Source organism: Calliphora vicina, chromosome 1, assembly GCF_958450345.1.
Source record: "Calliphora vicina chromosome 1, idCalVici1.1, whole genome shotgun sequence".
Taxonomy (NCBI): domain Eukaryota; kingdom Metazoa; phylum Arthropoda; class Insecta; order Diptera; family Calliphoridae; genus Calliphora; species Calliphora vicina.
The window spans coordinates 125,656,431-125,681,777 of record NC_088780.1 but is presented as its reverse complement, the minus strand read 5'-3'; the positions used below and the strand labels follow the sequence as shown (position 1 = coordinate 125,681,777).

The window sequence follows — 25,347 nt, the reverse complement described above, 5'->3', positions numbered from 1 at the left end:
ATTACAAGGACAATTTAATGGGTTTGAATTAAAGAAAACTTAAATGATTAAATAAGGAATTAATTCTTATACGTTATTGCGAATAATTGAATGAGCTATAAGTTTTATAAAAAACATGCTATTTAATTCTTCAGGTTTTTAATATCGGGTAGGGAAATTATTACATTACCGGGAAATAACAAATTAAACCGATGCGTTTTAAAAAATTATAGAGAATTTCTAAGCCTTTATTCGGTCGAAATTTATTGAATTCTACTTATTGTTTTAATAAAAGATTTAAGAAGTTAAAACTGGTTGAGTTAAATCTGGAATTTGTTTCGAAAGAGAACTTTTTCAACGAACATAGAATGTACGAGTATATTAACCATTCGTAATAGCAACCGAATTTGTTGATAATTGAATGATTCGGTTGCACACATAGAATTACGGTTCCAGTAACAGAAAAAGAATTTCGTTTTAAGCAACCAAACTTTTGTTACCACTTCTAAAATTTTGTAGCCACAACTGTAACATTCGGCCACTAAGGCAGAAACATTCGTTTGCTAACAAATTCGGTTGCTATTACGAATCTGTTTTATCTGTGTGATAATAAATACCTATAGAAACAAATTTTTTGTTGTCAACTGAATATCTGTTGCTACAACCGAAAAAATCTATGGATATAATAATACGATTGACACAATAAATCGGGTTTCAATAATACTTTTTTAGCTTTAAGAAGAAAACTTATAAAGAAATGTCAAGGTAATTTCAAAAAAAATATTGCCGGTAAAATATTCCGCAGTGAGAACCCTAGTAAAGAGCTTTGTATCCGCAAAGGTTCGAAAGTAAAAATTCTTAATTCAGTTTTTAAAATCAAATTAAATTTGATGTCTTAACCATTTCATTAATAAATTAATTCATCGTTTTATTTATTCCTTAGTACTTCAAAAGTATTGATTTCATTCTTTGTAGAATTAATTTCTTATTTAATCATACTAGTATTCTTTAATTGAAATTTGTTTTCGACTATGTTAAACGAATTTTATAATTTCACATAACAAATATATGAAATAAACTAATAATAAAAAAAATATTTTTAAAACAAGCTTTTATTTAAATGCTCTAAAAGGAAGAAAAACCAAACTTTAAATAAAGAAGAACATAAACTTTTAATTAAATCTATAGAGCGAATGAGAATTGCAGACACTCAAACTTTACTTGTAAAAGTATCAGTAGCTTAGACAAACACCATCAATAAACACACTATTGCAAAAGCATTCTACAAAATATTATTAAAAGTAAATATATGTTGTTTGCATGTTAAACATATTATGGTTGCGCATATAGAAACTTAACATTTAATGGATATTTGAGGAGCCGCAGAACAAAAGGTATTTTTTTGAAAATTTAAAAATTTTTTGAAATTGATTTTTTCTAGAAGATTTCAAACCAAATATTATAAAAATACCAAAAAATCAATTTGTAAAAAAATTCGAAAAAGTAAAAGTTTGTTCTGCGGCTCCTCATTTGTATGTTTAAATAGTTGTACATAACATAATAATATGTTTACCTATTTATCATTATTTAGTTGTTTGAAAAATAATTATGTTTCAGTTCTCAAATTTATAATTGCAATGAACATAAGAATGTTTACAGTATCTAAAATATTGTTGAAATTAAATTAAAATACAATTATATGTGTACAACAACGATATATTGTTACAAAGAACAGAGTATAGTTGTCGTAACCATGTTATTTCTATGCATGATCTCATGACTTCCAACAGACTTTAAAACATTACCTTCAAAAGTGGATGTTGATCATGCAATACCCATATACATATTTAATGTAGTTTAACAAATTGTCTATAATTTTCTTGGATGTTTCAGAAATGACCCCCTGACAAATACATACTTTAACCCCCACTATTTATTAAGACTCTTAACAATTGACCCCATATATAAGGGCAATAATAAAATGTAATACAAGAAAACCTGTCAACAACCCTAAATGATATATTTTGGAATATACACAATAAAACCAGCAATTGAAATGTAAATCAATGGTTTTAGTGTTTTTTTTTAATCAAACAAATATTCATTCTATCTTGTCCCTTGTCAACCAATAATCTTCAATAAATATTAAATAAAACCTTCAACGGGCAATCAATATTTAAACTTGGTAAACATGAAATGAACGCCCTTAATTGTGGCATTAGAAACGAAATAAAAAGTGACAAATGTACAATAAATAGCAAATATAAAGGAGACCTTTTCAAATAAACAATATACACATAGGTGGAAAACATGTTGGTTTTTGTGGGTATGAGGCAGGGAAGGTTAATAGTAGGAATTTGCATAGTACCACACTTTCCAGTACTGTTAATAAATGAAACAAATTTGTATTTAAACAACTAACTGTCTAACTAACTGACTACATGTAGCCACTCATGTGCTGTGAACTGTGTTACCAAGAATCCAGGGAAATTAAACAACAACAAAAATATGAAAAAATAACAGTTAGTTGAAGCCTAAAACAACATACATACAACAAACCACCACCTTAAATACAAAATTACACAAATACCAAAACAACAATTGAAAAATAAACACAATTTTGGTTTAAATACGAAATAATAATAATAAAAATAAATTTGTATTTCTAATTCTAACATTTTTTTCGTAAAATATTTGAAGCATAAAAATAACAACACAGCACAAACATAAACACAAAATATTCTTTAATAAAAACCTTTAAACAATATGGCCTAAAACAAGAAAAAGGCCATGTTTTTCTAACAGTTTCTTAATTTTTGTAGGGTTCAGCTGTTAGCCAAGAATATTGCTGCTGGTTACCCATAGTTAGATAAACATTCAAGTGCCACCTTTCTAAGCATGCAACCAACCAACCAACTATATCTATAGTATTCATAATTTTTGTGTTTATTTTAATATTTTTCTTGATGAACCTAAAACATACAATTTAATTTCAAGTGGAGTGTGGGTCTGGTTCTAGAGCAGTTTTCAAAAAAGGTTATTAAACCTGGCTGTTAATAGTGGAAAACATTTGGTTTATAATTTGAAACCAAATGTGGAAAGAGTAGCCACCAATTTGTGGCTACTCTTACCTGTTTGTAATTTTTATTATTTTTAAACCTTTAAATTGCTCTTACAATGTTTTATATATTTTTTTTTAATTTTAATTAAAATTCCTAAGAATTTTTTAAGAGTTCAAATGTTTATTTAAAAATAAAAAATACTCTTATCCCAAAAATATGTTCCAATTATTTTTATAAAAATATACAAAAATATACGAAAAACCAATTTTAAAGAATATAGAAAACTTGTCCTAAAGCCAGACAATTTTTCTATAGGAAACTTGTCCCAAAGACAGACAACTTTTCTATAGGAAACTTGTCCCAAAGACAGACAACTTTTCTATAGGAAACTTGTCCCAAAGACAGACAACTTTTCTATAGAAAACTTGTCCTAAAGACAGACAACTTTTCTATAGAAAACTTGTCCTAAAGACAGACAACTTTTCTATAGAAAACTTGTCCTAAAGACAGACAACTTTTCTATAGAAAACTTGTCCTAAAGACAGACAACTTTTCTATAGAAAACTTGTCCTAAATACAGACAGCTTTTCTATAGAAAACTTGTTCTAAAGACAGACAATGACAGACAAGATTTCTATAGAAAAGACAGACAACTTTTCTATAGAAAACTTGTCCTAAAGACAGACAACTTTTATACAGAAAACTGGTCCCAGAGACTGACAACTTTTCTATAGAAAACTGGTCTCAGAGACTGACAACTTTTCTATAGAAAACTTGTCCTAAAGACAACATTTCTATAGCAAACTGGTCCTAAAGATAACACAACTATTCTATAGAAACTTTTCTATAGAAAACTTGTCAACTTTTCTATAGAAAACTTGTCCTAAAGACAGACAACTTTTCTATAGAAAACTTGTCCTAAAGACAGACAACTTTTCTATACAAAACTTGTCCTAAAGACAGACAACTTTTCTATAGAAAACTTGTCCTAAAGACAGACAACTTTTCTATAGAAAACTTGTCCTAAAGACAGACAACTTTTCTATAGAAAACTTGTCCTAAAGACAGACAACTTTTCTATAGAAAACTTGTCCTAAAGACAGACAACTTTTCTATAGAAAACTTGTCCTAAAGACAGACAACTTTTCTATAGAAAACTTGTCTTAAAAAAACCATTAAAAATTGTTAATATAAACGGATAACTGTTAATTACAAATGTCACCGAAAACTTTGCAAAAGTGTTTCCTTTTCCAACGACAAACTCCTTACTAACACTAAAATCTTACAGATACTTTTAAGGATAATTGTTTTAAGCTATTGTTTATAGCTAGAGTTGTTTTAAAGAAACGCCATTTTAAAACTTATAAGGGTAGAAATAATTATAATTGTTCCCTTCGCCCTTAAACTACTTTAACTACTGCATTTCGATCACGACTTCTCAATATTCTATCCATCCATAATTAAATATTTCATAATTTTTACAGCTGCGCTTCCTGTATTAAACTATAACCATATTTACGTTTACAATAAAATTAAATGATTAATGATCTTTTTTCTCTCCTACAGTTTATTAAACATATTTGTTTTAATTTTTATAATAAATGATGTTTAACTATTCATACAAAAAAGTTTAAATAAATAAATATTTAATTATCAAGAGATTTGGCGAGGCAAGGTGTTTTGAAAATAGAAATTATGACAATTAATTGACTGCAACTACTGTTGGTTAACATTTTCAAATACCCTAGGGCATTTCACTAACAAATTCTATTAATTTTATTTTTATAAAACCTAATAGGTATTTTCTTCATGCTTTAATTTTAAATATTGAAAACAAAATTCCTAAATAATAAATATTTTGTAAACATTGACAAAACTTGTTTTTGTTTCAAATTGATTATTCTCTTGGGTTAAAAATCTACAGAATTTTTTCGAATCTTTTTATTCTTAATTCACAAAAAGGCTGTCAATCAAAATATTTTTATGCAGTTTTGTTTTTAAAAGGATTTTGTATTTAGTTTTTACTTTAAGTGTAGGTTGTTCTGTTTCTTTTTTTTGGGCTCTCTTAACTCTTTCCGTCAATCTTTTGCTGTAACAAAAGTCAAAATTATTTCCATTTGAGTATTGTATTCTTTTCTTAGAAATCTTGTCGGTTTTGTTCAAAAAGGATGCAGAAATGTTTAAAATACTTTTTAAATTTTTTTTTGAAGATTTTTATCTAAAAATGTTTTTCTGTTTGTGTTTTTCTAATTTTAGGTGAATACATACGTTTGCCTTTGGACGAGATACTTAACGACGTTATACAATTTGCTGAATTGGCTGGTGAAGAGGTATGTATTTGAAGGAAGAATAAAAGTTGTTTCCAAGTACTTCTGCATAAAAAAAAAATATCTCAGAACCTACTAGTGCAGACATATTTTCTATAAAAAAACTTGCTCGAGAGACTGACAACTTGTCGGCATTACAGACAACTTTTCTATAGAGTAGTTGTCTGCCTCCGACAAGTTTGCTATAGAAAATTTTTCTGTTTCTATGCTAAAAGTTGTATGTTTATATGCAAAAGGCAGACATGTTTTCGTCGGCCTCTCCGACAAGTTTTCTATAGAAAATCTGTCGGCCTCTCCGACAAGTTTTCTATAGAAAATCTGTCGGCCTCTCCGACAAGTTTTCTATAGAAAATCTGTCGGCCTCTCCGACAAGTTTTCTATAGAAAATCTGTCGGCCTCTCCGACAAGTTTTCTATAGAAAATCTGTCGGCCTCTCCGACAAGTTTTCTATAAAAAGTTTTCTATAAAAGTTGTCTGTCTCTTCGACTACTTTTGTATACAAAATGTTCTACAGAAAACTTATGTATACGACAGACAAATTTTGTAACGAATATTATTTTAATATTTATTTTTTATTTAATTCTCTTCTTAGGAGGACGATACTGGTGCAAGTACCTCAAAAGCAGCTGCAGCCAGCAACAAACATTTGAAGTCGGAAAAAGAAGAACAAGACGACGATCAAAATTCCACCTCAATAACCAAAACTGCTGCTGGTGCAAACAAAACAACTGAAACTGACTTTGGCAAGGAATATAAAAGTGAAGGTGATTTTAAAGACGATCTAAATAGTGACGATAGCAACAACAAGAAAAGAGACGGTAACAAAAGTGGTGGCGCAGGAGAAGAAGACGAAGACAAGGACGAAGTTGGCGACGACGACGACGACGATAACGATCTGCCACAATCAGAGATCGAAGTCAGTTCTTTGCCATCACCATTGTTTGATTTAGATGACGAGGCAAAAGAAGAACTAGCTGATTTAAGTATGATGTTACATTCGTCAGCTCCGTTTGCTCCGCATCATCATCATCATCACCATCCGCATGCTCATCATCCACGTGCTGGCGGTGCTGCCGGTGGCGTGGGGGGTGTACAAAACTATGGTGGTGTGAATAGTGCTTTTCATCGTCAACCAAGTTCGGGTGGTTTCCATCATGGTCATCATCAGGTAAGAGATTTTTATAAGTTTTATTTTTTTTTTTTGTTTTTGTATTGTATAAATAATTTTTTTAATTAATCTTTTTGTTGATGTTTGTATCTGTAAGATTTTAGTAGTACAGCATACAATATGTATGTATGTATTTATTGTCAAGTATCCTTCATTTTTATTTTACATGTCTCAAGTATTTATTTTTGAGGCTTAAAATTCGAATTGGCATTAAAATGTTTTTATAGATTTTTTATATTCAAAATATCTTTTTGGAAAATAACAAAATTTTCGAATCTTTTGGATTGTAAAAATCAAAATATCAACATAACTAAGGGATATTTTGTTTTATAGTTTCTTACTAAATTTATTTCTTGAAAATTCTCATAATGTATTTTCTTTACAACATTTTTTTTGACGTTATTCACGGATTATATAAGTAAAAACTATTTATATACACTTGTGAATTAAATAAAAATCTTACTTATATATAAAAATCATTAGTGTTAATACACACATTAATTGAATTACTTTCATTAAGAGTTTTGCACCACCAAACTAACGAACAGACGTGCAAACTAACTGAAAAAAAGTATTAATTATTTTAAAACCAACAAAAAAAGTTTCTTTCATTCACAAATATTATAAAAAAAGTCCCCCTTTTCAACAAAAAATACAACAGAGTGAAAAAAAAACAAATCAGACATTCGAACGAACGAACGAGTACATCAACATCATCTATGAGAAGAAGGAATAAAAGCGTTAAATTGAATGAAATTAAAATCAACAGCAGCACCAGTGCAAAAAAAAAAGTACCAAACAAACTTGGCTTAAAAGATAAACTCAAGAGTTGAATATTGTGAATTTTTTTACCTTTTTAACGGCGAAAAAAAAACAGAAAAAAACGTCTAAATTGAGATTTAATTACAAGCGTCATAAAACATTCAAAATAAACAAACGAACAAAACAGCAACTAGAGATAGAGGGACGGACAGATCCTCAGACAAATGGACAATCAAGAGACATTATTATTGTTGTTGTTGTCATATAAGTAGTTTATTATTATTATTGTTGCAGTTGTATTAATGAAAAGATTTGCTGTAATGGCAAAAAAAAGGTTGACTAAATGCAATTAATGCAAAATGCCACTGCTAAATATGTTTCGTACTATTACTACTACTGGTTGGTTGGTGCCTTTGCTGTGGATACTTTTTGTAAGAGAAGGAAGGGGTGATTGTTAAATTCAATTAATAAAAATAATACACGTTTACACAAACTTTCGAATAAGTTATTAAATTGCTAAATTTAATACAATTTAGCTATTAAAATAATACCTTATCAAAATTAACAAAAAAAAAATACCTAATACTTGGATTTTTTTTTCCAAATTTATTCAAAGTATTGTCCATTGTTAGCTAGGACCTTTTTCCATATTTCTGGCAACATTTGGATTCCGCGCCAAAAATAACTGCTCAACTTTTAATGCCATGATAGAATCAAGCCAATTACAGATACTCTTTTCTGAAGTGAAGCGTAGCCCAGAGACTGCGTTCTATATCGATCGAAACAAATAGTATTCGGACGGGGCAAGGTCTGGACTATAAGGCGGATGAGGCAAAACTTCCCAACCACTTCATTCTAAATAGTTTTTAACAGGTATTGCATAATGCGGGCGATCGTTGTCATGATTGAATATTACGGTTTCATATTTGGACGCATATTCGGGGCGTTTTTGGAAAATGCTAGCTTCAAACGAATCACTTGCGTTCGATACAGTTCGATATGAGATTGTCTGGCCGGATTTCAGCAGCTCATTTGATCCCACCAAATACAGAGCATTACCTTAGCGCCATCGATATTTGGCTTTGGCGTCGATTCTCTTAATATTAGGGTTAGCATAATGGATCTATTTTTTATCGCAAGTAATGATTCGTTGCAAAAGCGACTTTCTTTTATAGCGTTCGAATATAATTTCGGACATGCACAATCGTCTTTCAAGGTCACTCGGCTTCAATTGGTATGTTACCCAATTTCCCAGCTTTTGGAATTGCTGCTTGAGTAGCTCCCAATGACTTTGCAAGCTCCTTGTTCCAATTCGTGGTCTTCAAACTCGTGGTCCGTCAAAATCACCACTTCTGAACCTAACAAACCTCTCTCGCACGTTGAAACCGATGGAACACATTTACCATAAGCTTTGGTGAGCAATCGGTGTGATTCAGCGGCAATTTTTTACAAACTAAAATATTTCTTTAAAAAACTTACGCTAGAGACATATGTACAACATTTTATAGAAAATTTGCACCAGAGATAGACAAATTTTCTTTAAACAAGTAAGAGAGCTATATTCGGCTGTGCCGAATCTTATATACCCTTCACCAAATTATACTTTAAAATAAAAATTTTAAATATTTTTAGGTAAACAAAATTTATTTTTTTTTTTCATAGTTTTTTTAGTTTTTGGGAAAATTTTTTTTTAGATTTTTTTTAAAATTTAAAATTTTTTTTTGTTTTTTAATTTTTTTTAATAGTTAGTTAGGAAACAAAAAACTTTTGGTGAAAAAAAATTAAAAAATTTCCGATTTTGAGCCATTGTAGGTCTAACTTACTATGGTCTTATATACGTCGTTGCAAAGGTGTTTGAAATATTTATTATTAGATATCCATATTGTCTATATTAATGACTTAGTAATGCAGATATAGGTAAAAAATCTAGGTTGTCCTGGTTTTTTTCTTATATTATATAGCAACCGAGACGGAAGAATTCCGGAGATGTTGATGTATGAATCGTGTATGAAGTTATTTGGGGGCTTCGGAAAGTTGATTTCAACAGACAGACAGACAGACGACTCCGCTATCTATAAGGATCCAGAATATATGTATATGTGTATATAACCTTCTCACGAAGGTGAAGGGTATAAAAACGTATCCCGGAGACAGATAACCTTTCTATAGAAATCATGTATGAGAGACATGTCGAAAGTTTGAATTTACTTATTTTTCATGAAAATACTGTATTGGTCACATTCAAATCTAATAGCGGCATGTTTGTGCACTCTTTTTTCTATTGTTTCACCTTTTCTTAAAACTAAAACAATTTGTAATTTGCCGTCTTCTAACGGTAAATATAATTTGAAAGGATTGACTTAAACACACACACACACTAAATAGATTTTTGCAAAATTCGGGATAAACTATCATTAAGGAAAATCTTTTTTCAAAAAAAAAAAAAAAAAAAAAAAAAAAAACACATTAATCACAAATCTGTATACTTTCGAATAATACACATTCACATACGAGTATTCAAATGTGCAACTTGCTTTGATCTGTGGCGACAATGAGAGAAAATCTAGCCACAGCAAGTGAAAATTATTTGCATTTGGCCATAATCCCTTCTTTACATTAGATAGCTATTACAGGGTTTTGAAAGAAATTGTGTGTTTTATGTTAAAAATCTGTGACTTTGAAGGATTTCGAAATTTAATTTTGTTTGCTAAAGTCAAAGATCAATAGTTTCTTTTTAATCAGAAATATGAAATAGTGACAGCCGTATTATTGACAAGTAATCTGAATTCGGAAAAACTTCCACAAAAAACTAGAAATTCAAAATGACGTAACTGTCAAGAGGCATATAAATTATAATAATTTTTCAAATAAACATTGCCAAAATATCAAAAAACTACTGCTGTCATTCAGACATACATATAAATGACAGCTCATATGTAAACACTCCGTATCTATTACACACACTAATTTCTATACAGGTATTTATTTTGTTATTTTCTTGTATGCAAAATTCTTAGATCCTGTATGAAACAATTTATTTCATGTTCCTCTCTCTCTTCCTTTTGTGTGGTAATTACTCGGCTACTGTGACTTTATGACTGTGTGGTTTTTTTTCTCCCTTTGTTTTTGTAAATTCCATCCAAGCACACACAGGCAGGCGGCAGCGATCATACCTATGCATACTCTCCTCTCCATACATGATGAGATCTATCCAAGTTGCACTGCACTGCATGCGTTATTCGGGTTATACACCGCAACAAATCATTATGCGGCTTCATGACTTTGACAGGTACTTAATGACACCCATTTACATGATATTTTTCGGTTTGACTTAGTGTTTGCTCTGTGCTTTGCTTACAGGCATACTTGGTGGCTAAACAATAAATAAAGAAAGAAGCTGCTGAGAGATGAAAAAAAAGAAAACAATCAGCAGTAGCATTTAGTAACAATTAAACAGGAGATTTACTTACATGTGTACGAACATTTATAGTCATTAAAGATGTTTTGTAGCTGTTTTCGTGATTTTTTGTTTGTTTGTATGTTACCTGACAATGTGTTACATTATTGTGTGACGATTTATAAATTTTATTCTGTAATCCGTTTGTCACTGGCTGCTGGGTTTTCTCACACTGGCTGTTGTTAAACAATTTGGTGAAAAGTCAAGGAATTATTTGTAAATATTGTTGAATGTTTAAAAACAGAAACAGAAACGATAACGAAAACTTGCTACATAGATTGCGATCTTTTTGTATTTACACAATTTTCTAGAATCTTTATTAGCTTATGTTGCACACTAAGCTGGAACTTAAAATAATCAGTTGTTGACAATACATTGAAAACTTTTCCAAATATTTAACTAATTTTTAGTATAACATATTATTAAGTTTTCTTTTTGTACCAATACAACGAATAATTTTAACTTAATCGAATAATTATATTAAATATTTAAACTTAATCGAAATTTTGTTTAAATTAAGTAAATGATTAAGTTTTTCTCTTCATCTAAAGTCACATTTAATAGCATTTGTTAATAAAAAAGAAACCACTAAACCTAGTATTGATTCTTTTTTTTATTTGATTGAAATTATTATTACAACTTATAAAAAATATTTTTTTAGTGATGAATTTATGAACCTTTTCCGTAAACCCTTTCATTAAGGTTTTTATAGTACTATCCGTTTAAAATCCACCAGACTTTTGGACACCTTTTTTATGCTCTTCAATTCTCTGTTAACAAGAGCCCAATATATCTCCACTGGACTTAGCTCCAGGCAGTTTGGAGGATTTGCCTCTATTGGTATAAATACCACATTACATATTGTTATTGTACCACCCAAGACCTTGCTTACTATAATGGCAGGATGCCAAATCAGTCCAAAAATAAGTGGACACATTAAGAAGCCTTATGATTGGAATCATCCTCTTTTGTAATTCCATTCCTTGATGTAAATTTCGGTATTTATAGAGACCTTTGTAACAAAAGTTTGGTTTGGCATCTTTTGTCGCAACTGCATATTGCTTGACATACCAAGAACTTTTTGGGAAAATGTTCTGCTTTTGGGTCCTAAACTTTTCTACAACATTCCCTCGAGCATCAGCAACATAAAAATATTGACCCGGAAGCTGCGAAAAATTTTCCGGAACATACGTTCCGTCATCCATTATGCAGCACGTATATTTTTTTTATAAAATTTGACTTCATTTTCTGTGCTCTGTATTTGGCCTCTAAATTTTTAGCAGAGTTCCTATCAGGAACTTTTTGAGCCTTGTATGTTTTTAAACCTGCATTGGCTTTAACTTATTGTAGCAAATAGTCCGAGTACCGAGTACTAACTGGACTGCTTTCCTACCAGTTTCAACTCTTTTGAAAATGCTTTCTATTTATCGGCTTCAGAAACATCATGTGGACCATTCCTTCTACCTGAACCAGGTTTTCTATCAATATTGTTGAAAATATTTAATAATTTTAGTACACACTTTTTTCTCCTCACTCATTTAAATCAGATTAAGAACAAATTACAAATTTCAATGGTAACTTGATCAAAAAAAAGCTAAAAGCTTTCTCATACCCAATTGGTCATTCAAAATTGAAACCACTGAGTCATGTGAGATTCCTTTGGCTTCCACAATCTCTTGCACTTCCAATCTCCGATCGGCCAACACACTTCAACTGGGCATGCAGAACGTTCACCCACAACTAAATTTAGTAAACCACTTTTTTACCATTGAAATTGATGGTGCAGAGTTCCCATAGTATTTATCAAGCTTGTCTTTGGTGATGGTTTATTACAAAAATTGTGTGGTCTTTTTAGTGAATCCGTAATTTTATTACAACAATCGCAAGCTTCTTCGTGGTATAATTTTTAGCGCGTATTTTGCGATCTATAATTTTCCATATGTTTTCTATGGGATTGAGAGCTGACGATTTTGCATGTCACTTCAAAACACGTACCTCATTGGATTGTAACCATTAGGGGCATATTTTCGTCAACGTATGGATACATAATATCGTCTCTTTTCCTTCGGTCTTCTTACAAATGTTCTCTCATCGCAGCCTCTTAAATTGTATTTGGATTCATCCGAAAAGTGAACAGCATTGCATTTCGTGGGGCGAACTTGGTTGCTTTCGAGAACTAATTTTAGATTATTAATAACCTACTCTCTTGCTATTTAAATTATTTGAAATTTCTTTATTGAATACGAGTACAAACATATACATATGTATTTATATAGTTAACATATGTATGTTTACTATTATTTCAATATGTATATAAATGCCAAGTGTAATTCAAGTTCAAGAATCTTACAAGTTCCAACCCTCTTATTACGTTTTGAAAATGTGCTGTAACACTATAATTTCAATTCACTTGTATTGTTGTTATTGTTCAATGGAAAACACACGCAAAAACATTGAAAATTTCTAAGGGCTAAAGCGTTTGGAATTGAAATATAATTCTCTAAAAATAAAAAAAAAAAGTTTCGTTTTGATGCATTTCAAAATATAGTAATTAAAAAACTAGACAATACATATTTACATGTTAAAATAGTAGGAGGAGTGGAGAAATAGAATTTTAAAATATAAAAGCAATAAGAAAAGTTATCAATTATATACCATTAAAATATCAGGTTTTTAAACATTTTAAAAGATAGTTTTGCCAAAATCTATTGAAACCTGAATAATTGCTTATACATTTGTATGTTATACAGAGTGAGTCAGAAATAACTTATACACATTATTCCCGCCAAAACTTATGCTTGGTCCAACAAATTATTATTTTATTAATCGCGTTAGCTTTTAAAAATATGTCAGATATTATTTTTTCGGTCAAAATAGACACCACACAAAAAGTGCGTGAAAAAATAATCACAATTTTTCTAAAAAAATCCAATATGGACTTCCAAAAGAAAAATATCAAAAAAAAAACAGTATAAAGATGATTTGAACATTGAAAGAAAACCTGGATCAGTAAGGTCTAACAGATATTGGTAAGACAAAATAAGTCAAAATCAGAAAAGCAGCTCGTAAAGTTAAATGATCTGATTCTTTTTTGCGCATAGCCAGAGCTAATGCTAGGTCGGATAAAGTTCCAGATCACAGTGAGGTAAAGAACTTAGAAACAAAAGGAGCGACAAATTTGGGTAAACTTTTATAAAAATACACCTGCTGTATGATGGACGATGAAACTTATGTACTGGCAGACATTTCACAACTTCCGGGTCAAGATTTTTATGTGGCTGATGGACAAAGTAATGTTCAAGAACAATAGTGGGGAAAAAAACAAATAAAATTTCCCAACAAGTTTCTTGTGTGGCAAGCCATTTGCAGTTGTGGCAAATTAAGACAATCATATGTGACAACAAATAAATATATAATATTACGGAAGGTCTACAAAAATTACTTTTATCTTTCTTAAAACAGCACTGAGGGCCTTCATATTTCTGGCCCGATTTGGCATCATGCCACCATCGGAAAAAGGCCCGGAAGGACATTTGTATGGGGGCTATGTGAAATAATAGACCGATTTCAGCCAGTTTCAATAGGCTTGGGCCGAAAAAAGAATATGTACCAAATTTTATCGAAAATTCTTCAAAATTGCGACCTGTACTCTGCGCACAAGGTTTACATGGACAGCCAGCCAGACGGACATTGTTTAATCGACCCAGAAAGTGATTCTAAGTCGATCGGTATACTTTAAGATGGGTGTTCGACTAATATTTTTGGGCGTTACAAAAATCTGCACAAACGCATTATAACCTGTGTAGGGTATAAAAACTTTAATGGGAGGATTTCGGGAAAAAGTGTATAAATTTATAAATGCCTAGTAATACGCCAATATTTTAATGTTTAATGAATTTGTACAATATTTAAATAAATTTATGTATTTTGGAGAATTTTTATATTGAACGGTTTAAGTAATAAGGAGTGAGATCTAAACAATTTTAACATACATAAATGTTAATAAAAAAGAAACCACTAAATCTACAGTTTTGAAACTTTTCTGGAAACCCTTCAATTAAGGTTTTTATAGAGCTTTCTGTCACTTTGTTCAAACAGGTAATCCATCTCAGTTTAAAATCTACCACACTTTCGGACACCATTTTGTGCCATTCAATTCTTTTATAACAACAACTCAATATCTCTCCACTGGCCTTAGCTACAGGCAGTTTGGAGGATTTATCTCTCTTGGTACAAATACCACATTATTGTTCTTGTAACACTCAAGACCTTGCTTACCATATTGACAGGATGCCAAATCAGGTCAAAAATAAGTGGACACATTAAGAAGTCTTATGAATGGAAGCAGCATTCTCTTTTGTAAGCATTCCTTAATGTAAATTTCGGTATTTATAGAGCCCTTTATAACAAATGTTTTTCTTCTTTTGCCGCAACTGCATATTGCTTCCCATACCAAGAACTTTTTGGGAAAATTTTATGCTTTCGGTTCCTAAACTTTTCTACAACATTCCCTCGAGCATCAGCAACATAAAGCTGCGAAAAATTTTCCAGAACATAAGTTTCGTCATCCATTTTTTTATAAAATTTCAGTGCTCTGTCTTAGGCCTCTAAATTTTTAGCAGAGTTCCTGTCAGGAACTTTTTGAGCCATGTATGTTTTTAAACCTGCATTGGCTTTAACTTATTGTACCAAATAGTCCAAGTACTAAGCTAACCGGACTTCCTTCCTATCGGATGTGTTGGGAGCTCTTTTGAAAATGCTTTCTATTTATTGGCTTTAGAAACATCATCAAACGTGGACCATTCCTTCTACCTGAACCAGCTTTTATATCAACAGACAAGTTCTCCCGATACTGTTTAATAACATTGGAATCATTTTGAAGGCAGACCTTTGATTGTTTGGCCAACTTTTTGTAGGATCAAGTTGGGTTTTGTTGAAAATATTTAATAATTTTAGTAGGCACTTTTTCTGGTCACTCATTTCAATAAGATTAACAACAAATGAATATAATTGAGATTAAACATAATAACTGACATGCTTTACAAAGGTATCTTGATCAAAAAAAAAATCAAATAATACTTGGGTTAAAAGTTTTAAGGATTATTTAACTTAATACAAGTATATGTATATTTTATAGTATATTTTGGTCTCACTCTTTATTGTAAACCACTGTATATAAATTGGAGTTAGCCAAGTAATTACACTCTTGTGAAAACAATTATTTAAAATGGATAGCATTGGCTTCTTAAGTACTACACAAAGAAAACGGATACGTGTTCACTACCGAATTTGGCGCTAATCGAATGATTCTGCTTTAGTGATCGAATTTTACAGTTGTGGCTACAAAATTTTAGAAGTGGTAATAAAAGTTTGATTGCTTCAATCGAAATTCTTCTTTATTCATTGATTTTCTGTTACTAGAACCGAAAAATTCTATGTGTACAACCGATCATTCGATTGACAACAAATTCGGTTGCTAATACGAATCAGTTTTCTCTGTGTACATGCTGAACTGCTGGATAATGAATGAATATTGATGGTAGGCTTTTAGGTAATATGTAGTGTTTTTGGCCTAACAATCTTTAAAAAATCATAAGTCATAAATAGTCATAAGATTATAATAATGTAACGACGTACTAGACACTGCAATAAAACGAGAAACAAGCATGATTTGTTAACAATTTGTTAAATGGTGACAAAATTCGTGTGAATGAGATTTTAAGCCACGACAAATAAATAAAATACCAGTAGCAGTGGCTGCTGGGCAGTAATTTGTAGTTCATAGATGAGTGAATATACATACATATGAGTGTATGTATGTATAAAACTAATACACATCTACATTTTGGCTTAAATACTAACACGTACATATGTATATATAAAAAGTAAATCTTTTGGAAGAAAAAACAAAGATTTGTTTATTTACTTTCATCAATTGCTATAAATTTTTACCTGTATTAAAAGGGACCCTCTAACATAAAGAACAACAACAACAGAAATTTATGAAAAGAATCTCAATCTTTACCTGTCGTCTTGGAAATGTTTATTTATTTACTTTAAAATACCAATCCTAAGATAGAGACAGAGCCAGAGATCGAGCTCAAGAAGTAGTCGAATATGAAACAAATATCAATCACAAGACAAAACAATGAATAAAATAATGTATTGTATGTAGCAAGTAGTAAGTAAGTAGTATGTGCAACAGCATCCATACGAACAGTCAGTCAGTCAGCCAGCCAGCCAAAAACATCTTGACCAAAATCTTATAAAACACTTAACAACTACAAACATACAACCACTACATCTACAATTTTAGCTGTAAGATCAAAATTGTTGTTAAATGTATGAGTGAAAGAAACATTTGCGTGTTTTAATCTTTTCATAAACACCAAAACATCCCATCAATCCATGTCGTCGTAGTCGTTTTAGTCCGTCGTCGTCTCCTCTTACAAACTCAAACTCGAACTCATCATCGTACAAATTGATGAACGACACAGTGTTTAACAATTTGTCAGTCGTCTCGTTACGTGTTTCGTGTGTATTTTTATTTCATTTTTTTTATTCTCGATCGAAGTGATATTTCAAAATATGTTCTAAGTTGATCTTGGATATTTATTTATTTATGTACTAAAATTTTGCAATTATTAATACATATTAAACAAAATTATATTTAAAAACAAGCAAAAAAAAACCGTCGGTTTTGCAAATGTGTCTTGAATGTTTAACAAAATAAAATACATTTTTATGAGAATAGAAAAGTGTAACACAAAAGAAAATATTAAAATTTTAGTATATAAAATAAAAAGTAATCAAATTCAAAAATTAATTAAAACCAACCATATTTATGTTAAACATAGTGATATTGTGCAGTTCCTTAAAATAAATTTTTAACTAAACGGTAAATAAACTTTAAAATAAAACAAAATAGTTTTAAAATATTTAAGTAACTCAAACTGCATTCAAAACTCTGTCAACTGGATTATAAAAATCAAGCAATAAGCTGAAAATTAAGAAAAATTTATTAATTAATTAAAATCAAATGAATCGTCATTAGCTCAGCAGAATAAAGTGCCTATCATTGGCTTAGTGTGGAAATGAGCTAAGTCCAATTTGTATGAATATTTTTAATTTGAGCTCTATACACTTTGTCTAACGTTTCTTTAATTTTGTTATCCCTTCCAATAAATACGATTTGCCGAGGTCATCAAAATACGTATTTGTTTGTGAGTTGATTTCATCGTTGCAGTCAAATTTGGTTTGATACCAAGAAATAGTCCCACGGTGCTTAATCCGGAGAATAGGCCGGATGAGGTAGGAAATTCGTAGCCTAACTCATGGATTTTTTCCATGGAAACTGCACATGTGTGCACCCCTGATGAAAAACTTTTTTGTCGAAATCCCGTTTTTTTTGTCAATCCTCTTTAAATTTATCCAATAAGTTGACATTCATTGTTTTAACCTTTTGAAGGTCGTGGATTATACCGCGTGCATCCCAAAAAACGTCACCATGACTTAATTGGCAGACAAACACAACTTGGCCTTCATTTGCGCCGATTCACCTAGAGAAACCCACTGTTTTCACTGCTGTTTGGTGTCTGGTGTGTTGTGGTGGATTCACGTTTCGTTCACGGTTACGACAAAAAACTTGTCCATATAACGGTTGAACAAAACGAACACTCCTGAGAAGTTTTCACACGATTGCGTTTGTGGTCAATTGTGATGAAACGTGGTACCTATCTTGCGGAAAATTTTTACCACTCAGCCATGTGAGATGCCTATGGCTTCACAATCTCCCGCACTTTCAATCTCATCAAAATCAGTAAACCACTTGTTTACCATTGAACCGATATTTTCAGAATTTTCAGAAATTTATGTAGAATTCCTTTCTACATAAATTTTTTAGACCGTTTATGACCTTAATATGGTTTCCAAATTAAATGTTATGAATTCAAAATGGATTGATTTGACTAGGCTTCGCCTTTTTAAATTTGAAACAAAATTGGCCTTGTTGGGGATAAAACTGATTTCAAAATTTATGCTTGAGTCCATGCTTTATGTGAGCTTAGATTGTTAATAGTTAGAGACAAGTTATATCTGTATAAATATAATGGCACTGATCTTTTCTACATAGATTTTTTACCTTTTTCCACCTTTAATGATTATAAGATTAACAAGTAAAATATTATTAATTCAACATGGCGTAACAAAATTTATTTTTAAAAACTATTTCCCATATTCTTAAAAGTCAGACGGAATGTATTTACAAATTTTGTACGCCACCTGCATGTGATTAAATTGATTTCACAATTTAAACTTGAATTGAGAATTTATAAATTAATTCTACTTGTTTTAAGGATTCTGAACATGATTGAGCTCGTGTAATAATGGCAGATCAAAAAAAAAATTGGAAAAGATATAGCAAGCAAAGTTTGAGACAACAACGTAATCTGAAATTGTAAACAATGTAAAGAGTGGGCAAAATTAAGGTTATTTAGTAAATTGGCTGTCAAATGATGGAATGTCAAGATTTTAGCTGTCATCCTTTACTTTATGACATTTATTTAGTACAAAATAGGGATATTTTAACTATGGAACGCTTTATACAATGTATTTTTCAACAAAGTAATAATAAAGCCCATTTACAATTATGCGTTTATGTAAAAAAAAACAGATTTTGACAGCAGAGATCTTTGGTTTCAGCAAAACCACGCCACGAGCCACACATCCGGCAAAACAATTCAGTTATTGCATGAGAAATATCCCAGAGTTATTTCTCGATTTGATGTTATAATCTGGCCGCCTTATACGTTCTTGTGAATTAGGGCAATTTGAAAGATCGTGTTTACGTGAACAAGCTAGAAGCAACAAATGCTCTGAAATATTAAATAAAATTTTGATTCAAAAGTGTGGACGTTTGCCAACATAATAAGCTAATTATAAGCACCTCATAAATAAGGGTAAAATATTCTTACAGATACACCTTTCACGAATTGAAAATAAATCAACCATTTTAATTGTTTGGTTACAAACAATATAAAATAAAGTTAGTGTTTTCAAATCTATTTTAAAATAAATAAACATGAAGAAATAGTACAATCAGAATTTACTTAAAATTAATTTGAAAATCCCTTAAATAAACATTTATATTTCCCACCAAATAAATAAATTTGTTGCTACAGACAAATACGCTAACCTTAGATGACCCTCTTTTCTGCAAAATCAAACATTTACTTAAACGTACAAAAAAAAATTAAGATAAATACTTGAAAAACCAACAAATACATAAAACATATCAATTGAAACGTTTTAAACAACAATTCAAAAAAGCTGTCGATCATATCGACACGATTTTTTTAATTTTTGGTAAAAAAAAGAAACCTATTTCTTCCTTCATACAAACACTCAAACTCAGGCCGGCACCTTCAGTAAACCAAATACATAATGCATTTACAGCACCACCGAAAAGGCTGGCTTAAACACCAATATTTAAACAGTCAGTTGGAGCCAGTTGGTTTTAAATACAAAAATAAAAAAAAATAAAACATATTTGAAATTAAAAAAAAAATCCAACACCAAGCTGTGAGCACTTGTCAATATTGTATGAAGGAATGGAATTTATTTCAATTTAATTTCGATCGATCTTCTCGTTTGCTAACAACAACAAAAACTGGAGTTGAGTTGTTCTCTTTTTTTGAATATTTATTTATGAAATATTAAAAAAGCAAAAAAAAACTTATTAAAACCCCGTTCAAACAGCCACAGATTTGATGCATTGTTCACGTTTTCTTGTTTTTTAGTAAATAATGGATGTTGTACTTGTCTCGATTTTTTTATATTTTTTTATGATTTTTGGCCACAAACTCTCACAGTTTGTTTAAATTATAAGATGATCTCTAGAGGAAAATAAATTTACAAACAAATGTTACGCATGCGCACGTTTTAAGGTTTCTGTTGTGTTTTCTTTTGTAAAAAACCAGAGGTTTTATTTGAATTCTGTTTTATATTTGTATTATTATTAAGAATATGATTGATTAGTTATTTATTGATTTCAAAATTTATGTTTTTTTATTGATGCGGTTTCAATAAACAAAATTAATCACCCACACGTTGTACAAACATCAACAGTTTGTTTTGTTAAAAAAAAAAAAAAAAAAAAAAAAACAAAAGAAATTTGAAATCTTTATTAATTTCCAAAAAAAAAAAATTAACAATTTATTAATATTTTCCAATTTTGTTTATTACAGGGTCGCATGCCCACTTTAAGTCGTGCCGTCTCCATGGAACATCGTTTTCAAGATATTGCCAGTCTTTTCAATCCCATGGGCGTTGTAGGTGGTGTTTCCGAAATGTCCCCCTACCCCCACTATCCCAGCCATCCCTATTCGTATCAAAGTGGTCCACAACATGCTCAATACCCACCACCACCACCACATCCCCACCATCATCATCATCATGCTGCTGCTGCCGCCATGTTACATCCCAATGCCTCATTGGGTGAACTGTGTCCCTCACAACCCCACTATGGTCATAATTTGGGTTCAGCCGTTTCCTCTAGCATGCATTTGACAAATTCCTCACATGAATCGGATGTTTCGGGCGTGGGTGCCGGTGCTGTGGGTGGTTCCGCACCAAATATTGGCGCCTACAAGATGGAACATGATATGATGTACTATTCGGTAAGTTGGAGTGAGTTTTATTATAATCAGGAAAAATAGTATAACAATTGCTTTGTTTTATTTTATTTTATAGAATGCTTCTTCGGATATGAATCATACTACAGATGGTTTCATCAATTCGATTTTAAACGATGAAGATCTACATTTAATGGATATGAATGTTAATGACAGTAAGTTTAAAAGTTATTTTCTTTTATGTTAACTTTATATTTAATATTTGTGAGTACAAATAAATATGTAGCTATTCTGGGAAATTAGATATGTATATCGTTATCTTATGGAGAGGAACCAAGTCCATATTTTATGGTGTGTCATGATAAATTGAGTATATTTTTAATAAGAAATATTTTTTATTTATGTTTTTGTTATCAATGTTATTAAAAATCATATTTCAAATTAACAAATTATGTGACCAAAAATAAAATTTCTTCAAAATTCTCCAATTGCAAATCGGTCCCACACTAACACAAAATAGTTACAACCGTTAAAATTACCAATTTAAAATCCTCATATATTTTAAATTTGGTATAAAACAAATTTAGAAAATCATATTTGAGATCGTCATGCAATTTTATGATTTTTTTGGTATCAACTTATCGATGTGAGAAAATTTGTATTTTTATATTAAAACATAAGTGGGTAAATGAAATACAAAAACTATTTTAATTTAAAATTGATCGGAATTAATTTAAAAAATACCTGCTACGATATACATATTTTAATAAGTTTATAGGAGTAGCAAAAAACGATATAAAATGGAAACTACTCGAAATATTGAAACAAAATTTTCAAATCTGACTTATTTCGTACAATGAAACTCGAAATATATTTTATAAAAAATATACATACATATATGTTTTTTAAAGCACACTTTAAGATGTGTCTTACGATTTTTTGAATTGTTAATGTCTAAAACAGAGGTTCGCAAAAATAAATCCTCTCACCAATACACTTACTCTCACCAACACATTCAATTATATATTTTATTCAGTGCACCTACAAACACACAAATACAAAAACTGAAAAAATAAAGAAAAAGTCATACACCAGTGCTCATGCGTATTCCTAGTTGTCTCGTTGAGTGGACAACGACTACTAAAATGTAAGAGCATAAGAATACGTGTGATTTGATTCTGCACAATTGTGCTATGGGCTGCGCATTACTGGTCTAAAACCAAAATGATACGTTCGTCAATATAAATTTGTATGAAATAATAAAGCTCAAATGAGTACATGTTTCTATTTTGTGCACTTCTTATGGAATAAAAACAAAACTAATAAAGCAAATACAAAAATTTGTTCTGTCATTTATTTATTTTACGGATTTTTTTCAAAATCCGTTATTACGTAAATAAAATTTTACACGCATTGGCATAGTTTCTATAAATTTTTCATTAACTTTATTTGGAATACTCTATCTCTATCGTGCTCAATCCGCTGTTAAAGCTCATACAAATTGATAGGAGTACTCTTTGATGGAATACTCTCTATCGTGCTCAGTGCGCTGTTAAAACTCATACAAATTGATAGGAGTTAATCGGTATTTTTTCAACCGCCAATTCACGATTCACTAAAAATTCTCAATAGGATTGAACTCAGGACATTGAGCTGGTAACGGCATTAATATGAAATTTTTCTAGGAACACCATTCTTTACGATTTTTGACGTGTGCAACGGTAAAAAGGGATTTAAATTTATCCCGTAAAAAACTAAGCATGTTCTTAAATACGTTCATAAGTCAAACTCCTTTTTTATAAAACTATTTTTAAGCTGAAAGTGGAACACTTAAATAGTGGGCACATTTGAGGTTATGCTTAAAAACACTTTTTTCTGTTTTGACAAATTCAGTTTTGTTTATTTTTAACCACAATTTGTAAAAACGCTTCTCTGTTCTCAATGTAGCTCCAAATTTCATCTTTAAGAGCTTCAGTTTGTTTATGTAAATTCGGCCTTTCAAATGACCCCAAAGAACATAGTACACCGGCGTTAAATCACTAAAACAATTCGGAAAATCGAGAAACTAAATGAATTGAAGGTTTTTTTTGCATTAGCATCGTCCCATATATAACAATGTGGCTTGTTAATCCAGCCATTCATCCAAAAGATGATGTCCAACTACTCGACTACTCGTTTTGATAATAAAGATTTTACTGAATTGATTGGTCGACTGTGTGGTTTGTTTTCGTTCAGTTTTTTTTTTTTCAAAAAAATTCACAAATGTTCCATTCATCCAAAGAATTCTATGGTTCAAATTTCTCAAGTTTGCATTAAATAAATATCAAAGAATGATATCTCAAGTCATAACATTTCATCATTTGACAGCCAATTTACATCCTTCAACAATTTACAGCCCTTTAGAAATAATTTAGATTGAATTGAGATCAAAATGTATTTTTATTTTGTTTATCCCGGGTTTTCAGTACGAAATCAAACCGTACCTAATATTCGGTCAAATCCGAATCTTATATTTTAAAGCCTATTTCTGAATTTTTCATCTATATTTTAAGTAATCTTTTACAATAACATTCAAGAATTCTTGACGATTTTTTCACAAATTTGCTCAAATGTCTGCAGTAAACTTAAATCAGCAGCTTGTTTATAATATTTCCGTACTAGCAACCTTTTAATTTAGGTGCACCGGTAGGCTAGTCTATCAGTATAGGGTTGCGGGTTTTATTCCCGCCAGAAATTCTGGTCCCTCTAAGGCCTTTTAATTTGTAATCCTCTTGTAATATAAAATAAACATTGCTTTTAAACAGAATTTTATGTTTGTCACGCTATAAATCTAAAAGCTGCTAAAATTTTTTTCGATAAATACCCCAGCAGTTCTGCATTTACCGCTAAAGAAGTCGATATATTAACCCATTTAGATACAAATTGTTCATAATCTCTCATTACATTAATTTATACATATGTACACACAGTTACTAAATTATACGTACAATTGACTTTTTGGGCCTTTTTTTAAAAATCTATATATTTAAAAATACAAGGCCTAACTCATTCATTCACTCACTCACTCATTCACTGACACATCAGTCATGAGTGAGTGAGTCAGTGAGGCCTTGTATTTTAATATATATAGATTTTTAAAAAAAAGGCCCAAAAAGTCGATCGTACGTATACTTTAGTAACTGTGTGTATATGTTTTGCTGCAGAGCAAGCAAATTACACCCCGTGTAAACTAGCATGAAGCCAATCGTCACTTTTGCGTCTCTAAGTAATCTATGATTACTACAACTAGTGGTGACCTCAATGACTGATAAAATCACTACTTCGCCACATTTAGCAAGAATATCTGGAGACTTATGTCTTCTTTAATACATACTTATAATCATAAAAACTGCTTCCAAGTGTGACTATTTCAAATAAAACAAGAATTGATTAAAGAAGTTGTTCTAGGAACTGTGCTCAAAATGTGGAATTAGTTCACAGGCTGACAATTTCTGATTCCAGAAATATAGGTTTTTATTTATTAATTAGTTCTAGAATGACAATTTCAATCAAAAATCTTTGATTAAAGAACTGATTCCAAAGAAAACAAATTCAAACATATGTATGTACCACCAATGTTCTTCTGCATAAAATTACGTTTACAAATTGTCTTCTAAAAGCAAGTTGTGTATATTTTAAAGAATTAACTTTGAAAATTTGTTCTTAAATTAAAAAAAAAAAAAAATAAATTTTTGGCGCAATTTTCTTATTTTCGGTTTGACATAGTATTTTCTCTTAACAACACAATAAAATGAACTTTGATCTTCTAAATAACAAACTGAAAACAATAAATGTTGAACATACATACTACATACACTTCTTTTGTACCTAATGAAAGAAATATAATGTGACAACGATTAAAAAAAGTGAATTTTATTTGTAAGAAATAAGATAAAAAAAATAACTAAATAAACTCTGAAAA

At 30.5% G+C, this 25,347-nt stretch overlaps 1 protein-coding gene across 5 annotated transcripts in view; it reads left to right on the top strand.

Moving 5' to 3' along the window:
* cnc (cap-n-collar) overlaps positions 1-25,347 on the top strand; it is a 156,065-nt gene that overhangs the window by 120,280 nt on the left and 10,438 nt on the right. For all 5 annotated transcript variants that reach the window (XM_065515770.1, XM_065515769.1, XM_065515768.1 and 2 more), the window contains 4 exons: positions 5,298-5,371; positions 5,961-6,536; positions 21,000-21,431; positions 21,505-21,601. In XM_065515770.1, the coding sequence (XP_065371842.1) occupies positions 5,298-5,371; positions 5,961-6,536; positions 21,000-21,431; positions 21,505-21,601 (1,179 nt within the window). The remainder of the gene's footprint in view (positions 1-5,297; positions 5,372-5,960; positions 6,537-20,999; positions 21,432-21,504; positions 21,602-25,347) is intronic.